Here is a 22591-nt window from a genome sequence, read left to right as displayed (position 1 = left end):
AGGTCTCCCGCATTGCAGGCGGATTCTTTACCAGCTGAGCCACCAAGGATGCCCTCATTTTACTTATAAAGGAGCAGTTATGGATGGAATAGTAAATACATATATTAACTAAAACTGACTAACAGTAAAATGAAAATGACACACCATCATCAGAGGTTTTCTCTCTCAGAAGTTTCTGTGGGCTACAGGCTCCAGAGGCACAGGGCAGAGAGTGTTTATAGGGAAAAGGGAGTATGTGACTCAAGAGACTAATCCGGCTCAGAGGCAGAGTGGGCCCTGCCTGTTCTCTCTGCCACAGTCTCCTTACCAGCTCACCTCCCTCACTCCTGACCACCTCATCCGTCCCACCTACCCTGCTGACAAGTCCCAACGTTAAGAACAGTTCTGCATCGAGACACAGATGTAAAGAACAGACTTTTGGACTCAGTGGGAGAAGGCGAGGGTGGGATGATTTGAGAGAATAGAGCTGAAACATGTATATTACCATATATGAAAGAGACAGCCAGTGCAAGTCCCATGCAAGAAGCAGGGCACCCAAAGCTGGTGCTGGGACAACCCAGCGGGGTGGGGTGCGGAGGGAGGTGGGAAGGGGACAGTGTACACCGGTGGCCGATTCATGCTGACCCATGGCAAAGACCATCACAATACTGCAGAGTAACTGTCCTCCAATTAAAATAAAACCGCATCAGAATGCCTTTGTCTTCTTCTTGGTACAGACCTACCTTGCTTTCCAGATCTCACTAACTTAAATCCATTGTATTCTGAGATTTCAGAACAGTTAAATATATTCTCAGTGTCTAAGTTCAAGATTTGAAAAGTAAGACAGTAAAAGACATAATAATATCCATTAAATTATCCAGAAAAGATAATTTACAAAAATTTGAATGATCAATTATTGACAACATAATCAGGGCTTTTTTTTTTTTTTTTTTCCCCATTAAGGGCAAAGTATGAATGAAAACAACACTTCAACAATACCTCATTCCATGTTAAGATATTTTGCACTCAGTCTGTGGATCTTCTACCAACTTGGCTAAATTTAAATTGTTCAGGTATATAATTAAGAGATTTGTAAATATCATACATGTGATCTTCTGGTATTCTGGTACTTGTTTAAATTTCTACTGTATTTAATGATAAGGTTATTACTATTTTGACTATAAATCTGGATCCTAGAATTCTATTATTCTATTCAGCAAAAATTGGAAACAGACGAAAAATTTCAACACAGAATGTGTTTCATTACATTGTATAAAAAAAACAACTTAATATTATGCCCTTGGCTATTATGAAAGGACATGAAAAGCAACAATCTATGAAATCTGCCCTTAAACTTTTGCAGAAGCGTTTTTAAGGACACTGCTATATCCAAAATCCCAAGGGAGAAATTTCCTTTAGAACTTACTGGTAGTAAAACTTTGCTTTAAATAAATTAATATCCTTCCTCCTCTCTAACCATGACACTAGCTAACTTTTTCTACAATGACTTACAGCTAAATTTCAAGCTCAACACGGAAATTATTATAGGTCTTTAAGAAACTACATTTTGCTTGTTAGTTAAAAACCATATATTTTATTAAAATACCTAAAATATCCTCTTTTCTTAATTCAAGTTATTTTATCTCAAGCATCAACAACTATAACAATTTAAGATTAAACTTCTAGTCAGACAAAACCACATTCAAATCACCTATTATTTACTAGATATTTGATTTGAGCAAGTAGCGTAACACATGTAAATCTTAACTATTTTAAACAAATATAGACAATTAATTGTTGGTATTTTCTAAAATGAAGTTAAAATTTTATTGTACGGTTTAGGTGATACGCTCTGTGTACAATAAAACAGATCAATAAATATGAAGTTAATTCCTTTCATCCTTTCATGTAATAATTTGTGAACAAGTAATTTTCTTCCTCGACTGACCATCCTATTAATAATTTCATTAATCATGTCTGTTTCAAATATTTGTTCTTCCAGAGACTGTAACTGTTGTTTTGCTTATGTATTCTAATTTTGAAAATTTAAATTTGTGGTTACATATGCCAGCTTTCTGTGAGCTGGATACAAGCTAAACTATATGTTCTTTCAAATAAAATGTACAATGATGAGACCAACAACATGCAATTTAATAAGAAATATATTTTTACTGAAAGGAACCTGGAAATCTGACTTTAATGTTTAGTTATTCTGTGACTTTGAGCATGAGCCTCTTGCCTTAGAGATTATTACCTCATTTGTAAAGTAACAGGGAATGAACCGTCTAATCTTGAAATTTCACCTAGTTCTTTTATTCTTTGATTTTAGCGAACTACTCTAACAAGAGTCTCTGGGTTTTTATATTTAATAACAAAACAAAACTGCATTTTGTATTTTATTTACCGCTGTTAAATTTCCACTATTTATTTTTTCCTGGTATTGATATTTTTTCTATATATATTTTGACATTATTCACTGAAATATAATTTGGATATGGCTATACAAGTTCTTTGTGAAGCATAGTAAAATCAAAATTGATTTGTTTTATAAATGTGCCAATAAATAATTTAAAAGGCTGGATGAGTGATAGTTACTCAGACATGCCTGACTGTTCACGATCCCATGGACTATAGCCCACCAGGCTCCTCTGTTCATAGAATTCTCCAGGCAAGAATACTGGAGTGGGTTGCCATTTCCTTCTCCAAAAGGGTGGTCAGGCTTCAGTATTTTCGTAAGGTATCACTAGCTACACTTTAGATGTGTTTAGTTCACATCCCACCCTTGCTTATAAACCTGCAATGGAATGGCATTTCCACAGAGAAATCCTAATTGTGGTATTCAAAGCTCTCAAAACTGAACTTTCAGATTACTCATTTTTTTAAATCATCTGCTTCTGTCAAGGCAACTGATCTTGCCTTCCTTAAAACAAGTCTAGGAATTTCCCATGTTTTAGAGACTTCCCTTACCATGAGTGCATGTGTGCGTGCGTGCTCGGTTGCTTCAGTCGTGTCTGACTCTGTGCGACCCCATGGACCATGGCCCACCAGGCTCCTCTTTCCACGGGGTGCTCCAGACAGGAATCCTGGAATGGGCTGCCACATCCTCCTCCAGTCCCTTACCATAACCCCAAACAACTTCCCTAGTCTTTTGGCCTATCCTTGAGACTTACTTCAAGTCCACATTTCTCTGTGAATTATTCCTAGGCCGTATGTTCTTCTTCTAAATTCACACACTGTTACTTTAAAAATCCTTTATAAAATATTTTTCAAACTGACATTCATAAAATCAACTTTTTGGATGTCGAGTTTTTGGATGCATTCTTAATAGAACACATCACATTAAGAAATATAAAAAGTTCCATAAAATCTCTCTCAATTATGAACACATATCCACACCAACATTTCCAATTCGGTATGTCCTGCGACTCAATATAATATGCAATTTCTATGCATTATGGGAAAAAAGAGTTTTAGAAACACTGCTTCTGTATCTTGGAACTCTCTCCAACCAGAACATAGATGCTTTCTCATTCACGGTATTACACTGGATGGGGTACAATAATTTAACCAGACTCCTATTAAAGAACATTTGAGTTATTTCAATTTCCTGATATTATAAATGCTGCAGTGAATAACCTTATACTGAGATCATTTCATACATACACAGATATAATTAAAGGATAAGTTGCAGAAGTCATATTGCTAAGTCACAGTAAATGTATCTACATTTTATCATTTTTATAGATGGTGCCACATTGCCTTCTACAATGTGTGCGCTGAGTCGTGTCCAACTCTTTGGGACCCCGTGGACTGTAGCCCACCAGGCTCCTCTGTCCAAGAGGGTTCTCCAGGCCAGAATACTGGAGTGGGGAGCCTTTCCCTTCTCCAGGGGTTCTTCCCGACCCAGGGATCAAACCCAGGTCTCCCCCATTGCAGGCAGATTCTTTACCAGCTGAGCCACTAGGGAAGCCCAACAGAGGTTTTTCTAATTTATATCCCCAGCACCAAATTGTCCAAGGGTTTTTATCTGTACATCTTTGCCAAGAAAGTAAATTATCAAACTGAGTTTATGCCAGTCTGCTAGGTAAAAACATGATATCTCATCCTAGTTTTAATACTCCTTTATTCTGAGTGATATAATCATCTGACATATTTTAAAAGCCATTTGTATTTTCATTTTTTGAACTATCCATTCATGCCCATTGCTAATTTTCCTTTTTGATTGTCTTTATCTGACAGACTGCAGCCCACCAGGCTTCTCTGTCCATGGAATTCTCCAGACAAGAATACTAGAGTGGGTTGCCATTTCCTTTTCCAGGGGATCTTCCCAATCCAGGAATCAAACCCAGGTCTCCTGCACTGCAGGCAGATTCTTTTCCGTCTGAGCAACCAGGGCAGCATTAATTTCTAGAGATTCTTTATATATTAGATATTAGCCCTGTGTGGTATGTGTTTTCTTGAATAAATTAGCAAGTATTTTAATTTTCTTTTGATCTTATAAAAAGCAGTTATTATATATATATTTTGTTTTTTATTTTTTATATTTTGTTTTAAGTTATTCCTTTTACTTTTTTTGAAAGGATTAAAATATTTTATTAAATTTTCATACAAGTTAAATTTGATTTTAAGGAAATAAAACATAAAAGCTAATTGCTGTTTTATAGTATATTGATTAAATGTATGCTGGTGTTTAGCAAGCTTCATAGCTCATTTTCAAAATTCAAATCATAGAAATTTCAAGAAACCTTAGACTAGTTTTTTCTTCTTTAGTCACGATGTGCACCTGAATCACTTGGGGATCTTATTAAAAAGTAGATGTCATATCCTTCAATTGAAAATAAACACATTTTTTAAAAAGTAGGATGGCTAATTTAGTGAGTCTGAGGCAGGTCCATGACTGCATTTCAACAACCTCCCAGAAAATATCTTTCTAACAGGCTGCCAAGCGCTGCATTTTTAAAGAAGCATTGCTGCTGCTGCTGCTAAGTCACTTCGGTCGTGCCCGACTCTTGGCGACCCCATGGACTGCAGCCTACCAGGCTCCTCCACCCATGGGATTTTCCAGGCAAGAGTACTGGAGTGGGATGCCATTGCCTTCTCCAGTCCTTTTATCTTTCTTAATTTCTTTCTTTTGCTTTCCTTTTAATTGTGGTGTTTTTTCCTCTTAATTTTTTGAATTAGATGTTTAACTCATTCATTTCATTCTTTTTGTTTAATCAATGTTAAGTTTTTAAGGTACTGAATTTTCCTCCAAGTGCAGTTTTGTCTGTATCACTTAGCTATATGAAAATTTTTATTTTCCCCACACATGTCTTGCATTCTTTGATGCAAGCAAAGAATACAGAAATTTAGAGTTCTTTCCTTTCAACATGTATTTTTGCTAGAGGTTAATAAGACCTAGAGCAACTTGGTTCTTTGATCATCTCTTCTCTTTGTGCTACACAACTTTTGCCAAAGCAAAGGAGCTTTTGGCTACCTAAACATGTACTTTTTAAGTCTGTGGATAATATATAGCTCCTAGTTTCGTGAAAAATGAAGTTTATACTTTTTTATTTTATTGTTATTATTCTATGGTTTCCACAGGTAACAGGGACAAACTGTTGTTACGTAACCATGTTCATACTAGAAATCCTTTTATACATTTTCTGTGTACATTTCTATGTGCTTCTTGGGCTTCTCTAGTGGTTCAGACAATCAAGAATCCATCTGCAATGCAGGAGCCCTGGGGTTGATCTCTGGATCAGGAAGAACCCCTGGAGAAAGGAATGGCTACCCATTCCAGTACTCTTGCCTGGACAATTCCACGGATAAAGGAGTCTGGCGTGCTACAGTCCACAGGGTCGCACATCAGACATGACTGAGCAACTAACACTTTCCCTTTCCCAGGGTCCATATGCACAGACTTTGTAAATATTTTAAAATGATGAAATGATATACTCCGGGCAATGTTTGTGCTGTAAATACCAAATCCTATCCTTTAATCTACATTAAAAAAACTTTAATGATTTTTCCTTTCACCTTTCAGCCCCCATCTGACTATTTTATCACCCTTCCATCTATTTATATGGTAGATAAAAAGAATACTCTTATCTATCAAAAAACCTTGCTCCTCAGACTAAAAATATGATATTTAAGACAGTCTGAGGCAGACATATACATGAAATTCCTTTGAGACATCACATAAGAAATCATTAGTGGCCTCCAAGGTCTATTAATTTTTGAGTCCAACGTTGCTCTTCCTCACAATACCTGCTGGTAAACTTTAAGACAGAAAGCTGAAAGTCAGTCTATGTGTTATATGTTCGATGACTATGTTATGTTATTTCATTAAATGGAACAAACCTAAAATCCAAACTTAATTTGACTTTACAAACTATGCAAAATGAAGGGTAAACATTCAGATATTATCTGTATTTCCCTGAATACAACATGTTATTATAGTTCTTGTTAGACTAATTTTCATATGAGATGGGACTGTAACTGTCAAGTTCACTGGTACATACTACTGGTAGAATACTGAACTACGGAAAGAATTTCTTCTTTAACTATTGACATTACAAAGACTATACATTATAATTTATGCTAGCTAGGGTTGTAGTAAAAAATGATGAATAGAACAGAATCATTTTCATGTTACCACTCTGAAATTTATGAGAAATGTGGTTTTAGATATTTCTGAGTTTCCTCATCTAATAATGGGGATAATACTAACACTCAGTTCACAGTTGTTGAAAATATTTAATAAAATAATAGAACTGGAGTGTTATCAACAGACTATCAGATCAGATTATATCAGTCACTCAGTCGTGTCCAGCTCTTTGCGACCCCATGAATCACAGCACTCCAGGCCTCCCTGTCCATCACCAGCTCCCGGAGTTCACTGAGACTCACATCCATCGAGTCAGTGATGCCATCCAGCCATCTCATCCCCTGTCATCCCCTTCTCCTCCTGCCCCCAATCCCTCCCAGCATCAGAGTCTTTTCCAATGAGTCAACGCTTCGCACGAGGTGGCCAAAGTACTGGAGTTTCAGCTTTAGCATCATTCCCTCCAAAGAAATCCCAGGGATGATCTCCTTCAGAATGGACTGGTTGGATCTCCTTGCAGTCCAAGGGACTCTCAAGAGTCTTCTCCAACACCACAGTTCAAAAGCATCAATTCTTCGGTGCTCAGCCTTCTTCACAGTCCAACTCTCACATCCATACATGACCACAGGAAAAACCATAGCCTTGACTGGACGAACCTTTGTTGGTAAAGTAATGTCTCTGCTTTTGAATACGCTATCTAGGTTGGTCATAACTTTCCTTCCAAGGAGGAAGCGTCTTTTAATTTCATGGCTGCAGTCACCATCTGCAGTGATTTTGGAGCCCAGAAAAATAAAGTCTGACACTGTTTCCACTGTTTCCCCATCTATTTCCCATGAAGTTGTGGGACCAGATGCCATGATCTTTGTTTTCTGAATGTTGAGCTTTAAGCCAACTTTTTCACTCTTCACTTTCACTTTCATCAAGAGGCTTTTGAGTTCCTCTTCACTTTCTGCCATAAGGGTGGTGTCATCTGCATATCTGAGGTTATTGATATTTCTCCCGGCAATCTTAATTCCAGCTTGTGTTTCTTCCAGTCCAGCGTTTCTCATGATGTACTCTGCATATAAGTTAAATAAACAGGGTGACAATATACAGCCTTGACGAACTCCTTTTCCTATTTGCAACCAGTCTGTTGTTCCATGTCCAGTTCTAACTCTTGCTTCCTGACCTGCATAAAAACTTCTCAAGAGGCAGATCAGGTGGTCTGGTATTCCCATCTCTTGAAGAATTTTCCACAGTTTATTGTGATCCACATAGTCAAAGGCTTTGGCATAGTCAATAAAGCAGAAATAGATGTTTTTCTGGAACTCTTTTGCTTTTTCTATGATCCAGCGGATGTTGGCAATTTGATCTCTGGTTCCTCTGCCTTTTCTAAAACCAGCTTGAACATCTGGAAGTTCACGGTTCACATATTGCCAAAGCCTGGCTTGGAGAATTTTGAGCATTACTTTACTAGCGTGTGAGATGAGTGCAATTGTGTGGTAGTTTGAGCATTTTTGGCATTGCCTTTCTTTGGGATTGGAATGAAAACTGACCTTTTCCAGTCCTGTGGCCACTGCTGAGTTTTCCAAATTTGCTGGCATATTGAGTGCAGCACTTTCACAGCATCATCTTTCAGGATTTGGAGTAGCTCAACTGGAATTCCATCACCTCCACTAGCTTTGTTCGTAGTGATGCTTTCTAAGGCCCACTTGACTTCACATTCCAGGATGTCTGGCTCTAGGTCAGTGATCACACCATCGTGATTATCTGGGTCGTGAAGCTCTTTTGTACAGTTCTTCCGTGTATTCTTGCCATCTCTTCTTAATATCTTCTGCTTCTGTTAGGTCCATACCATTTCTGTCCTTTATCGAGCTCATCTTTGCATGAAATGTTCCTTTGGTATCTCTGATTTTCTTGAAGAGATCTCTAGTCTTTCCCATTCTGTTGTTTTCCTCTATTTCTTTGCATTGATCGCCGAAGAAGGCTTTCTTATCTCTTCTTGCTATTCTTTGGAACTCTGCATTCAGATGTTTATATCTTTCCTTTTCTCCTTTGCTTTTCGCTTCTCTTCTTTTCACAGCTATTTGTAAGGCCTCCCCAGACAGCCATTTTGCTTTTTTGCATTTCTTTTCCATGGGGATGGTCTTGATCCTTGTTTCCTGTACAATGTCACGAACCTCATTCCATAGTTCATCAGGCACTCTATCTATCAGATCTAGGCCCTTAAATCTATTTCTCACTTCCACTGTATAATCATAAGGGATTTGATTTAGGTCATACCTGAATGGTCTAGTGGTTTTCCCTACTTTCTTCAATTTCAGTCTGAATTTGGCAAGAAGGAGTTCATGGTCTGAGCCACAGTCAGCTCCTGGTCTTGTTTTTGCTGACTGTAGAGCTTCTCCATCTTTGGCTGCAAAGAATATAATCAATCTGATTTCGGTGTTGACCACCTGGTGATGTCCATGTATAGGGTCTTCTCTTGTGTTGTTGGAAAAGGGTGTTTGTTATGACCAGTGCATTTTCTACAGACTATACACTCTATGAATACATTTTTTCCTTCACAATTTAAAATCTTCCAAATTTTCCTTCTGTTCTATTTGTCCTGTTAAAGAAAGTTTTTGAACAGGAAAGTATATATATTTTATAGTTTTCAAAATCTACAGAGAAAAATTGACTTTTCTTGAGTTGTGTCTTTTTATAATAAATAAGGTATCTGGTAAGTAGTGACTATGTGACTCAAGTATAAGGTAAAGTGAACAGTCTTCAGTGGTCTGAAGCCTCACAGTATGAACAGAGCACCTCAATGAAAAGCAGCGCTCTCCTCTCTGCCCTTCGTGTGCATGTGTCTGTCGAAGAAGCTGTCACCGGAAATTGGCCACCTCAGGACATGTTAATTTCAGCCACAGGTTTACTCTCTCCACAAAAATCTGCTTCTAATATTCTGGCATACTATACAAATTCTGATTAAAAAGCCAGAATTACTCGATTTAAGCTGACAGGCAAGTCATTTACCTAAAGGTTCAACTTAACGGCTCACTGCCTAACTTTCCTGAATTTAAATCATGAACTTTAACTTCCATTCAGAAAGAAAAAAATTTTTTAAGAGCTAAATCTAAAGAAATATTAAGCTTCACAAGCCAGACTTTCAAATGTTAAAGGTGAACTAGATGTCTTCCTTACCTACATCTTACAACATCCTCTACTATACCTTAAATTACAACTCTGTCACCCAATATTACAGTCTAATATTTTTCCTTCTATAGAGACCTATAGTTTTTGCTATGGTAAAGATTTTCTCCATTTACTGTTTTGTGCAATCAAAGGTACTTCCTTTCCATTAAACTCATACACATGTCCCATAAAATAAACATTTTATTCCCTACAGCCTCTAAAATTTAGACTCTACAGTCTAGACAGATAGCAGTTAAGAACATGGGTTGAATATCTCAACTCTGCCAACAGCTGTGTTGTTTTGTGAAAGTAATTTACCACTGTAAACTTCAGTTCCAGGTTCATAATTGTATGGGGTTAGTAACAATATTTATTTCATGGCAATATATACAGTTAAGGCATGTAAGAAGCTTGGAAGTACCTGGCTTCTAGCAATTGCCCAGTGAATTCAATTCTTCAACAGATATTTACTGAACACCTACTAGCTAGCTGGAGGAAGAAATGGCAACCCACTCCAGTACTCCTGCCTGGAGAATCCCATGGACAGAGAAGCTGGGTGGCCTACAGTCCACGGGGTCGTAAAGAGTTGGACACGACTGAAGCAACTGAGCACACAGTAGCTAGCACTGTTTTAGGTACTGGCTGGACTGATTATTAAATGCAATGCTGGCCCTTATAGAACTTACATTTCTCTTGTGGGAGATAGACAACCAAAAATACATCCTATAGTATGATGTCAGGTAAACAGAACTGTAACAAAGAGAAATTGAGGACAAGAGAGAGATATAAGGGGGTAAGGTGTTATTTCACAGGCAGCAGTCAGAAAAGACCTCCCCGATGAAGTGACATTGGAACAGAGTCTGAGCTGAGGAAAGAACAGGCCCTGTGCGTCCCACCGTGCTGCTAGGATGATGAAGATCATGATCAGTAACCTGTGTGGGACACCTCTCTCATTCCCATACCTTCCCACAGGCTCTGGGAGGCAGAGGAGGAAACGTCAGCCAGGGCAGAGGGAGGGATGGGTGGGTGGAACATCAGTTCGCTTCATCATCATGAGAAAGTCAATTTCTCTAACTCAGGCTGTCTAGTTTCATGTGCCTCTGGGAATAAGAGAGAAATTACCCTGGTCGCCACGTCCTCTACTCTGACATATGATATACACGTATATTCTCATGAGTAAGAGGGAAACAAATGCAGAGAGGCGTGAGGTACTATAAACAGAAATTATACTGAGACCAAAATAGCATTCTTTATGTAGGCTAAAAATGAAGTCTGGCAAGATGGAAATTAGATGTTTTATAGCACATTATATGGTCAAAGACATTAACTTCCTACACAAATTAAATCAGGAAAGAGATTCCATTTATAAGACGACAAATAACTTTCCAAGAGAAGACACGTAACAGATAAAACTAGCATAAGAAAATTGTTCCCCACTCATGATTGAAAATTACCTCCTCTCATAACCCTGTTTTGTGATTTTCTTTTAAAAGAGTGATATGATTCTTTAAATCAAGTGCATAATAATATTTACCATAAATTGAGATAATAACTTGCATATTTCAAATATCAGTACTTTAGATCAAGTTAACAGTCAACTAGATTAACTTCAAATTTCTACCTCATAAAACAATCATATGTAGCCACTTAATCTTTTATAGCTTTCAGTGTAGTTATTTTCATAACTAAGGCTATAAAATGCTGGGATAATCGGCTCCACAGCCAGAGTTGGGGGTTTGAGAGGAAAAGAATAACTGGCCATGTTAAAAGTCCAGGGCATCTACTCCATTTCTCTATGATCATTTCACGGAATATTTCATATTATGAGGGATATAGCTTTACTTATATATTCATATCCAAGGCCAGACAAGCACTTTTTTGTGCCTCTTTTAGGGCTCTGATCTCTCAACTTAGACTTGGCTAAGCAAGTAGACAACGCAAACACTAGGTTGGCTTGTGAAATGAGTCAAAATCATTTGACAGTATCTCTGAAAATCCAAGCATCTCTCATTAACCTAACATGGTCAAACTGTGGTACCTTCACCGCATTGAACTTTACTTCATATTGGGATATACTAGAATTGAGTTCATACTTTCACATGTACAACTGAGTATACAAAACTCCTGGCACTTGAAGTGCTTAGGCAGGGCAGTGGTAAAGAGCTGTCAAAGGACCCCTAGATTTATAGTTTGAGCAGCTGGGTATTTGGTGATACCATTTACTATAAAGGAAGAACAAATTTTGTAGTTAAATGTGATGAATTCAGTATTAGGTGAAAAGTAGAAAATTTTTAGATTTGGGAAAGATATATATCTGAGCTGGAAATATAAATTTGCAAGTCACTTATGTTTTAATAGTAAATAAAGTAAACAGAACAGACAGCAGTTATTCCTCGATGAAAGAAGAAACATTAATAGACCTTTTTTTAACTAGAGAAAAAAAAATGACAACCTGTTCCAGACTAAAGGAGAATTTTTATAGGGTTTTCTGCAATTAAAATATAAAACAAAAGTGAATGGAAAAACACTAACAAAGAATGAGCCAAACTCATAATTCTAGAAAATTATGCAAAAAGGACAATTCTTTAGCCACCGAATTAATGTTTAGTAACTGACTGCTGAAATCTTCTGTGGGTGGAATGTAAAAATAAAGAGTGAGTAATAAATACATAATACAAGTACAAACACAGACACCATGCTCCAGGCTAACAAAGGGAAATATAACAACTGCTTTCTAAATTTTTAAAATTTCAGGTGAATTTAGATTATATACTAGCATTCTTGGGAATAATACTTGCTTCATATTATAAGTCATCCCTGGATATGTAAACCTCCAATCAGCAAATATTAACCTCCCAGGTTTTATGACTTCCCTGTTTCTACACTGTTCCTCATGTGAGATGGCGCCCTAAGGAAAGGGGCTCCTGTTGACCCCCACTCAATTCCGGGACCATTAGAAGTGCCCAGAAGCTAGGCCAGCTCCACTGTTCCCCCTAGTCCAGGTGCCACAGGTTTCACCTTAAAAACACAAGCCTTCCTCAACCCACTTACTACCTCACAGACCACTTAAAGCACATAAATGCAGTCTGCGCTGTGATAGATCTTAGAGGTAACACTGACCTAGAACAATCTCTCACCCAGCTGGCTGACTCTACAGTGAAGCTATCATTTACTGCCCTTGAGAAGAGTAGTGCAGTTTTTTAAAATTCCAGTATCTTACAATATATCATACACTTAACACCAAAAAGTAAAATTCTAATGAACTCTTAATTGCTGGACATTTTCTTGAACATCTACATCTCAGAATCTTTTATAAACTAAACCTTTTAAAATCTGAACCTTACAGTGTGAAGGAAAGCCTCAAGTCTTTCAAAACTTGAAAGGAAAAAGAAAAACAACAGGCCATTTGTAACCTAGCAAACACTGAATAAAAAGACAACTCATCTGCCATCTAAGTAAAACCAAGGAAATTTCATGCTTTAACTATATTTGTTTCCAAAATTATAAATTACCTAAGGACTTTATTTAGTGTGTGACATAACTCACGAAGCAGTCCTTTCTTTTTCCTTTTGTTAAAAAAAAGTAAACGTAAGCACGTACCTTAGGAATAGGATTCAGCAGAATTACACCTGACTTCTTCGTGATGACCTGTTTTGTTGTATAGTGATGATCTATAAGTTGAGGAATATTTGAAAACCCAGTGCCTTCAAAACGATACATATTCTGGAGAAAGAACAATAAAGTAGAATAATCATGAAAACATTGCTTAAGCAACACTTCATCCATCAATAAAGTTCCATTTAAGAAAATCTATTGTTGTACAACCATGTGAAGATACTTAACACTACTGAATTATAATATACTTAAAAACGGTTAAGACGGTAAAAATAAAGATAAATGATATTGCAACAAGCTAAAAAATAATCTTTGCATCAAAAAACTAATTTTCATAAATGACTAAAAGTAATTCAGATTGTAAAAAGAAAAAAAAACCCAGAAGAAAAGAATAATTTACAGACCTGGAATGCACTTTGCTAAAATAATAACCAAAGGAAATAAAATACAGGATACATTTAAGCAACAGAAATATGTATACATACGTTACCATATGTGTTTCATTTGAAAAAGCTTTCAAGATCAAAAATAATGTCAAAAGTCTGCAGAAGTATATCCAATATAATAATATTTTAAGAATACCTCTGATGACCATATATTCCCTTTCATCAATACAGTATGAATTGATTTTTCTGTACTTGGGTTCAGTTCAGTTCAGTTTAGTTGCTCAGTCGTGTCCGACTCTTTGCGACCCCATGAATCGCAGCACGCCAGGCCTCCCTGTCCATCACCATCTCCTGGAGTTCACTCAAACTCACATCCATTGAGTCGGTGATGCCATCCAGCCATCTCATCCTCTGTCGTCCCCTTCTCCTCCTGCCCTCAATCCCTCCCAGCATCAGAGTCTTTTCCAACGAGTCAACTCTTCACATGAGGTGGCCAAAGTACTGGAGTTTCAGCTTCAGCATCATTGTTATTCATGTATTATTCTCTCATCAAACCACACAGTCAAAAAAACAAAACAAAACTATACAGTCATTCACATACGCTTGATAGAGAAAATGCAGCAGAGACAAATCTGTGCACATCAGCACAGTCACACCTTCACACTTGTGATTCCAACACATGAAGTTAGTAACATGTTCCCAAACTCTGTCAAAACCGCTTTCCTCTGACTTCAAAAAGGCACATCCGTTGGTAATCTTATGAAAGAACCAATGGCAATAAATTTAGCAATGAAAAACATCTTATTGAGGCTATTTTTCAATGAAAGGAGCATTACGGTACAGTGTTGTGTAACAAAGGCTCCCATCTGATTATTCACAAATAGCTCCATGTACATGTGTATGAATACAGATACAAATGTGTTCCGTTTTAAGAAAATCCTATGGTAAGAAACCAGAGAAGGCAATGGCAACCCACTCCAGTACTCTTGCCTGGAGAATCCCAGGGATAGGGGAGCCTGGTGGGCTGCCGTCTATGGGGTCGCAGAGTCGGACACGACTGAGCGACTTAGCAGCAGCAGCAGCAGCATGGTAAGAAACAAGAAATTTCCGAACTCTCCAAATTTGGATATTACTTACATTACTGGAAGATATTTTCCCAGATAAAGGATAAAAAAACTCAAACTCTATTTGTGCAATATAAAATTCAGGCAGTTCAGTTGCTGAGTCATGTCCAACTCTGCGACCCCATGAACCGCAGCAAGCCAGGCCTCCCTGTCCATCACCAACTCCTGGACTTTACTCAAACTCATGTCCATTGAGTTGGTGATGCCATCCAACCATCTCATCCTCTGTTGTCTCCTTCTACTCCCACTTTCAATCTTTCCCAGCATCAGGGTTTTTTCCAACAAGTCAGTTCTTCGCATCAGGTGACCAAAGAATTGGAGTTTCAGTTCCAGCATCAGTCCTTCCAAAGAATATTCAGGACTGATTTCCTTTAGGATGGATTGGTTGAATCTCCTTGCAGTCCAAGGGAGTCTCAAGAGTCTTCTCCAACACCACAGTTCAAAGGCATCAATTCTTGGGCGCTCAGCTTTCTTTATACTCCAACTCTCACATCCATACATGACTACTGGAAAAACCATAGCCTTGACTAGATGGACCTTTGTTGGCAAAATAATATCTCAGCTTTTTAATATGCTGTCCAAGTTGGTCATAACACTTCTACAAAGGCTCAAGCATCTGTCAATTTCATGGCTGCAGTCACCATCTGCAGTGATTTTAGAGCCCCCAGAATAAAGTCTGACACTGTTTTCCCATCTATCTGCCATGAAGTGATGGGACCAGATGCCATGATCTTAATTTTCTGGATGTTGAGCTTTAAGCCAACTATTTCACTCTCCTCTTTACTTTCATCACGAGGATCTTTAGTTCTTTGCTTTCTGCCATAAACGTGGTGTCAACTACATATCTGAGTATTGATATTTTTCCGGGAAATCTTGATTCCAGCTTATGCTTCATCCAGCCCAGCATTTCTCAAGATGTACTTTGCATATAAGTTACATAAGCAGGGTGACAATACACACAGCCTTGACATACTCTTTTTCCTATTTGGAACCAGTCTGTTGTTCCATGTCCAGTTCTAACTGTTGCTTCCTGATCCGCATACAGGTTTCTCAAGAAGCAGGTCAGGTGGTCTGGTATTCCCATCTCTTTCAGAATTTTCCACAGTTTATTGTGATACACACAGTCAAAGGTTTTGGCATAGTCAATAAAGCAGAAGTAAATGTTTTCCTGGAACTCTCTTGCTTTTTCAATGATCCAACAGATGATGGCAATTTGATCTCTGGTCAATTTGATCTCTGGTCCCTCTGCCTTTTCTAAAACCAGCTTGAACATCAGGAAGTTCACAGTTCACGATTTGCTGAGGCCTGGCTTGGAGAATTTTGAGTACTACTTTGCTAGCGTGTGTGATGAGTGCAATTATGCAGCAGTTTAAGCATTGTTTGGCATTGCCTTTCTTTGGGATTGGAATGAAAACTGACCTTTTCCAGTCCTGTGGCCACTGCTGAGTTTTCCAAATTTGCTGGCATATTGAGCCCAGCATTTTCACAGCATCATCTTTTAGGATTTGAAATAGCTCAATTGGAATTCCATCACCTCCACTAGCTTTGTTCGTAGTGATACTTCCTGAGGCCTACTTGACTTTGCATTCCAGGATGTCTGGCTCTAGGTGAGTGATCAATCACACCATAGTGATTATCTGAGTCATGAAGATCTTTCTTGTTCAGTTCTTCTGTGTATTCTTGCCACCTCTTCTTAATATCTTCTGCTTCTGTTAGGTTCATACCATTTCTATCCTTTATTGAGCCCATCTTTGCATGAAATGTTCCCTTGGTATCTCTAATTTTCTTGAAGAGATCTCTAGTCTTTCCCATTCTATTGTTTTCCTCTATTTCTTTGCACTGATCACTGAGGAAGGCTTTCTTATCTCTCCTTGCTGTTCTTTGAAACTCTGCACTCAAATGGGTATATCTTTCCTTTCCCCCTTTGCCTTTCACTTCTCTTCTTTTCACAGCTATTTGTAAGGCCTCCTCAGACAACCATTTTGCTTTTTGCATTTCTTTTTTTTGAGGATGGTCTTGATCACTGACTCTTGTACAATGTCATGAATCTCCGTCCATAGTTCATCATGCACTCTATCTACCAGATCTAATCCATTGAATCTATTTGTCACTTCCACTGTATAACAGTAAAGGATTTGATTTACGTCATACCTGAATGGTCTACTGGTTTTCCCCACTTTCTTCAATTTAAGTCTGAATTTGGCAATAAGGAGTTCATGATCTGAGCCACAGTTAGGTCCCAGTCTTGTTTTTGCTGACTGTCTAGAGTTTCTCCATCTTTGGCTGCAAAGAATATAATCAATCTGATTCCAGTGTTAACCATCTGGTGATGTCCATGTGTAGAGTCTTCTCTTGTGTTTTGGAAGAGGGTGTTTGCTATGACCACCAGTGCATTTTCTTGGCAGACCTCTATTAGCCTTTGCCCTGCTTCATTCTGTACTCCAAGGCCAAATTTGCCTGTTCCTCCAGGTGTTTCTTGACTTCCAACTTTTGCATTCCAGTCTCCTATAATGAAAAGGACATCTTTTTTTGGGTGTTAGTTCTATAAGGTCTTGTAGGTCTTCTTAGAATCGTTCAGCATCTTCAGCATTACTGGTCGGGGCATAGACTTGAATTACTGTGAGACTGAATGGTTTGCCTTGGAAATGAACAGAGATCATTTTGTCATTTTTGAGACTGCATTCAAGTACTGCATTTTGAACTCTTTTGTTGACTATTAGGGCTACTCCATTTCTTCTAAGGGATTCTTGCCCACAGTAGTAGATATAATGGTCATCTGAGTTAAATTCACTCATTCCAGTCCATCTTAGTTTGCTGATTCCTAACATGTTGACATACACTCTTGCCATCTCCTGTTTGACCACTTCCACTTTGCCTTGATTCATGGATCTAACATTCCAGGTCATGGTGGAGAGTTCGGACAAAACATGGTCCACTGGAGAAAGGAATGGCAAACCACTTCACCATTTTTGCCTTGAGAACCCCATGAACAGTATGGCAAAAAGACAGGACACTGAAAGATGAACTCCCTAGGCTGGTAGGTGCCCAGTACGCTACTGGAGATCAATGGAGAAATAACTCCAGAAAGAATGAAGAGATGCAGCTAAAGCAAAAACAACACCCAGTTGTGGATGTGACTGGTGAGAGAAGCGAAGTCCAATCCAGTAAAGAGCAATATTGCATAAGAACCTGGAATGTTAGGTCCCTGAATCAAGGCAAATTGGTTTGTGAATGTTAAGGTTTAAGTCAGCTTTTCACTTTTCTCTTTCACCCTCATCAAGAGGCTCTTTAGTTCCTCTTCACTATCTGCCATTAGAATGGTATCAACTACGTATCTGAAGTTGTTGATATTTTCCCAGCAATCTTGATTCCAATTTCTGATTCATCGAGCCTGGCACTTCTCATCATGTGCTCTGCACAGAAGTTAAATAAGCAGGGTGACAATATACAGCCTTGAGGTACTCTGTTCCCAGTGGAATCAGTCTGTTGTTCCATGTTCAGTTCTAATTGTTGCTTCTTGACCTGCAAACAGGTTTCGCAGGAGGCAGGTAACGGGGTCTGGTATTCCCATCTCTTTAAGAATTTTCCACAGTTTGTTGTGATCCACATAGTCAAAGGCTTTCTTGTAGTGAATGAAGCAAAAGTAGATGTTTTTCTGGAATTCCTTTGTTTTCTATATGATCCAATGAATTTTAGCAATTTGATCTCTGGTTTCTCTGCCTTTTGTAAATGCAGCTTCTACATCTGAAAGTTCTTGGTTCATGCACTAGTGAAGCCTATCTTGAAGGATCTGGTGCATAACCTTAATACAATGTGAAATGAGCACAATTATATGGTAGTCTGAGCATTCTTTGGCATTCCCCTTCTTTGGGATAGGAATGAAAATTGACTGCTTCCAGGGCTGTGGTCATTGCTAAGCTTTCCAAATTTGATAACATATTAGGTGCAGTACTTTAACATCATCATCTTTTAGGATTTTAAGTCACTCAACCTGAATTCCATCACCTCCACTAGCTTTGTTCATACTAGTGCTTCCTAAGGCCACTTGACTTCATACTCCAGGATGTCTGGCTCTAGGTGAGTGACCACACCATCTTGGTTATCTGGGTCATTAAAGACCTTTCTTCGATAGTTCTTCTGTGTATTTTTGCCACATCTTCTTAATCTCTTCTGCTTCTGTTAGATCCTTACCATTTTTGTTCTTTATCATGTCCATCCTTGCATGAAATGTTCCCTTGATATCTCCAATTTTCTTGAAGAGATGTCCAATCTTTTCCATTCTGTTGTTCTCCTTTCCTTCTTTACACTGTTCATTTAAAAGGTCTTCTTCTTTGTCCTTGCTATCTCTGGAACTCTGCATTCAAATGGGTATATCTTTCCCTTTCTCCCTTGCCTTTCGCTTCTCTTCTCTTCTCAGCTATTTGTAAGGCCTGCTCAGACAACCACTTTGCCCTCTTGCATTTCTTTTTTCTTGGGGATAGTTTTGATCACCACCTCCTGTACAATGTTATGAACTTCCATTCAGAGTTCTTCAGGCACTCTGTCAATCAGATCTAACCCCTTGAATCTATTTGTCACTTCCACTGTATAACCATAAGGGATTAGATTTAGTAATACCTGAATGGCCTATGGTTTCCATACTTTCTTCAATTTAAGTCTGATTGTATAATAAAGAGATCATGATCACAGCCACACTCAGCTCCAGATCTTGTTTTTCCTGCTGTATGGAGCTTCTCCATCTTCGACTGCAAAGAATATAATCATCCTGATTTCCGTATTGACCATCTGGTGATGTCCACGTGTAGAGTTGTCTCTACTGTTTTTGGAGGAGGGTCTTTGCTATGACCAGTGTGTTCTCCTGGCAAAACTCTGTTAACTTTTGCCCTGCTTAATTTTGTTATCCAAGGCCAAACTTGCCTGTTACTCCAGGTGTCTCTTGACTTCCTACTTTTGCATTCCAGTCCCCTATGATGAAAAGGACATCTATTTTTTTTGGCTAGTTCTAGAAGGTCTGTAGGTCTTCTAGGAACCAGTCAACTTCAGCCTCTTCAGCATCAGTGGTCGGGGCCTATGACTACTGTGATGTTGGATGGTTTGCCTTGGAAGCGAACTGAGATCATTCTGTGGTTTCTGAGCCTGCACCTAGACACTGCATGTTGGCCTCCCATTTACTGTGAAGGCTACTCCATTTCTTCTAAGGAACTGTTGCCCACAGTGGCCATCTGAATTAAATTGGCTCATTCCCATCCATTTTAGTTCACTGATTCCTAAGACATCAATGTTCAGTAAAGATGTGACACCAGAAGATGAGCCCCAAGTCGGAAGGTGTCCAATATGCTGGGGAAGAGCAGAGGGCAATGACTAATAGCTCCAGAAAGAACCAAGTGACTGGGCCAGAGCAGAAACGACGCTCAGTTGTGGACGTATCTGGTGGTGAAAGTAAAGTCCAGTGCGGTAAAGAACAATATTTCACAGAAACCTAGAATGTTAGGTCCATGAATCAAGGTGAACTAGATGTAGTCAAACAGGAGAGTGTTTAATAAAATGTAATAATGAGATGAAGCTGACAGAGAAAATGAAATTTCAAATTAGCCACTAGTGTCCTAAGATCTTGTATAAATTTCTAATGTATCTCTTCTAACTAGAGAAATTGTGAATAAAATAATGGGAATTTTCAGTTTCCAATTCTAAAGAACATATCTAGTTTTTAATCTGAAGGTGGCTTTCTGCCACTGACACAGCAATCATGATGGAGTAATACAGAGAGTAACACAAGCAGCGGTACCCCCTTCATGGGCTGAAAGGAGAAACTGACTTCTGGCAATTACTTGTTTAAAGCAATCCTTCTGACATCAGGGACATCCTGAGTCCTAACACAGTGCAAAACCCATCAACTCCCTTTCTTAAAGATGAAGATAAAGAATCTAAAAATAATGCCAAGGCCGGTTGCTCATAAAGTTCATCTAAACAACTACGGTGAAGAACAGCACATTCACAGAACCCTCACGTGCTGTCAGTGGGACTGTAAATTGGTGCAGTCACTACAGAAAACAGTATAACACTTCCTCAAAAGACTGAAACTCGAACTGCAATATGTGTGTGCTCAGGAATGTCTGACTTTGTGCAACCCCATGGACTGCAGCCCGCCAGGCTCCTCTGTCTATGAGATTCTCCAGGCAAGAATACTGGAGTGGGTTGCCATGCCCTCCTCCAGGGGATCTTCCCGACCCAGGGATCAAACCCTTGTCTGTCTCCTGCATTGGTAGGCGCGTTCCTTACCACTAGTGCCACCTAGGAAGAAGTATAATATGATCCAGCAATTCCTCAATGTGGTATTTTTCCAAAGAAAATAAAAACTACTTAGAAAAGATATATGCATCCCTATGTTTATTACAGCATCATTTACAATAGCCAAGATATCAAATCAACCTAATTATCCATCAATAGATGAATGGAAAGGAAATAAGATATATACACACACACACACATTGGAACATTAATTGGACATAAAGAAGAATGAAACCTTACCATCTGTGACAACATGGATGGACCTAGAAGATTCCATGCTAAGTGAAATAAGTCAGAGAAAGACAAATATTATGTATGGAATCTAAAAAACAAAACTAACAAAATAGAAACAGACTCATAGATACAGAGCACAAAGTGGTCTTTGCTAGAGGGGAAGAGGGTAGAGGGATGAAAGAAACAGGTAGGGGAGATTAAGAGGTACAAACTTCTAGCTATACAACACAGACGTCATGGGACATACTGCATAGCACAGGGAACACAGTCAATAGAGGGTAATGACGCTATAGTGACAGATCATCACTAGACTATCACGGTGATCATTGTGCACTGCGTAAAAATATCAAATCACTATGATGTACACCTGAAACAAACGCAACATTGGAAGACGATTTATACTTCTATTTAAAAAAACTAAAAAGTACATTCAAAAAACGTTGAAGACTTGTTTCTTGATACACTCAAAATTCCAAATATTACATTTGACCTTGTACAAATCTGTGCAAATGTATTATAATTCAGCTAAGAGGTTGGGTTCACATATAGATAGGCTCTTTTAAAGTTTCTCTACTTTAATAATAATGTGACTATTAATGTGGCTTTAATGATAATGTGACTGAGAGAATTCATATTCATTTTAAATAAGAGATTTCTTTTTGGAGCTACTAATGATTTCTATGTGAATTTCAAAAGAAGCAATAAAAACAGTAGTAGACAATAAATTTCCACAAATTCTGACAAAATTGTGTTGACTGTCATTTGTATTACATTTTTAAAAATCAAGTAACATATTAAAAAATAAGTATAAATAAAAATATGCTAGGGCTCAATTTTATAAAATAAGAATTACATAGATACATACTATTAGATATTTTTTAAATCTCAAAGAATATTCCCTGAGTCTATAAGGGGGTGTTACTGTGAAGCACACATTCTGTGATACATATTTCTGAATTTTCACTAAGAGTATGCATTACTTTTGTAATGTAATGCTACATTAAAACATTCACAATATCCAGAATTCATTCCTGATTTATCACTGTGCAACTTAAGAATCAATCATGCATACTGATGAAAAACACATAAAAAGCAGAATCAGATTTTGTTGCTACACATATTTCCAGAAGACTATTATTATGCAAGAAAGTCAGACAGAACAGCATAAGCACATAAAAATGAGAAGGGGATTCAATGAATGTTAATTTGAAATATTATGCCTGAGG

General features: G+C 38.1%; 1 protein-coding gene across 21 annotated transcripts in view; it reads right to left on the bottom strand.

The window, feature by feature from the left end:
- FER (FER tyrosine kinase) overlaps window positions 1-22591 on the bottom strand; it is a 458023-nt gene that overhangs the window by 200966 nt on the left and 234466 nt on the right. For all 21 annotated transcript variants that reach the window (XR_015168399.1, XR_015168400.1, XR_015168396.1 and 18 more), the window contains one exon: window positions 13319-13441. Coding sequence is in view for 15 of the 21 variants with exons in the window: in XM_086413354.1 (XP_086269480.1) it covers window positions 13319-13441 (123 nt within the window). In the remaining 6 variants the exon portion in view is untranslated. The remainder of the gene's footprint in view (window positions 1-13318; window positions 13442-22591) is intronic.

The sequence above is a fragment of the Bos grunniens genome, chromosome 7 (genome assembly GCF_055505025.1).
Source record: "Bos grunniens cultivar Pamir isolate PY7600 chromosome 7, Bosgru_T2T1.0, whole genome shotgun sequence".
Taxonomy (NCBI): domain Eukaryota; kingdom Metazoa; phylum Chordata; class Mammalia; order Artiodactyla; family Bovidae; genus Bos; species Bos grunniens.
Note: the sequence above shows the minus strand (reverse complement) of the source record. Positions and strands in the feature narration are given on the sequence as shown.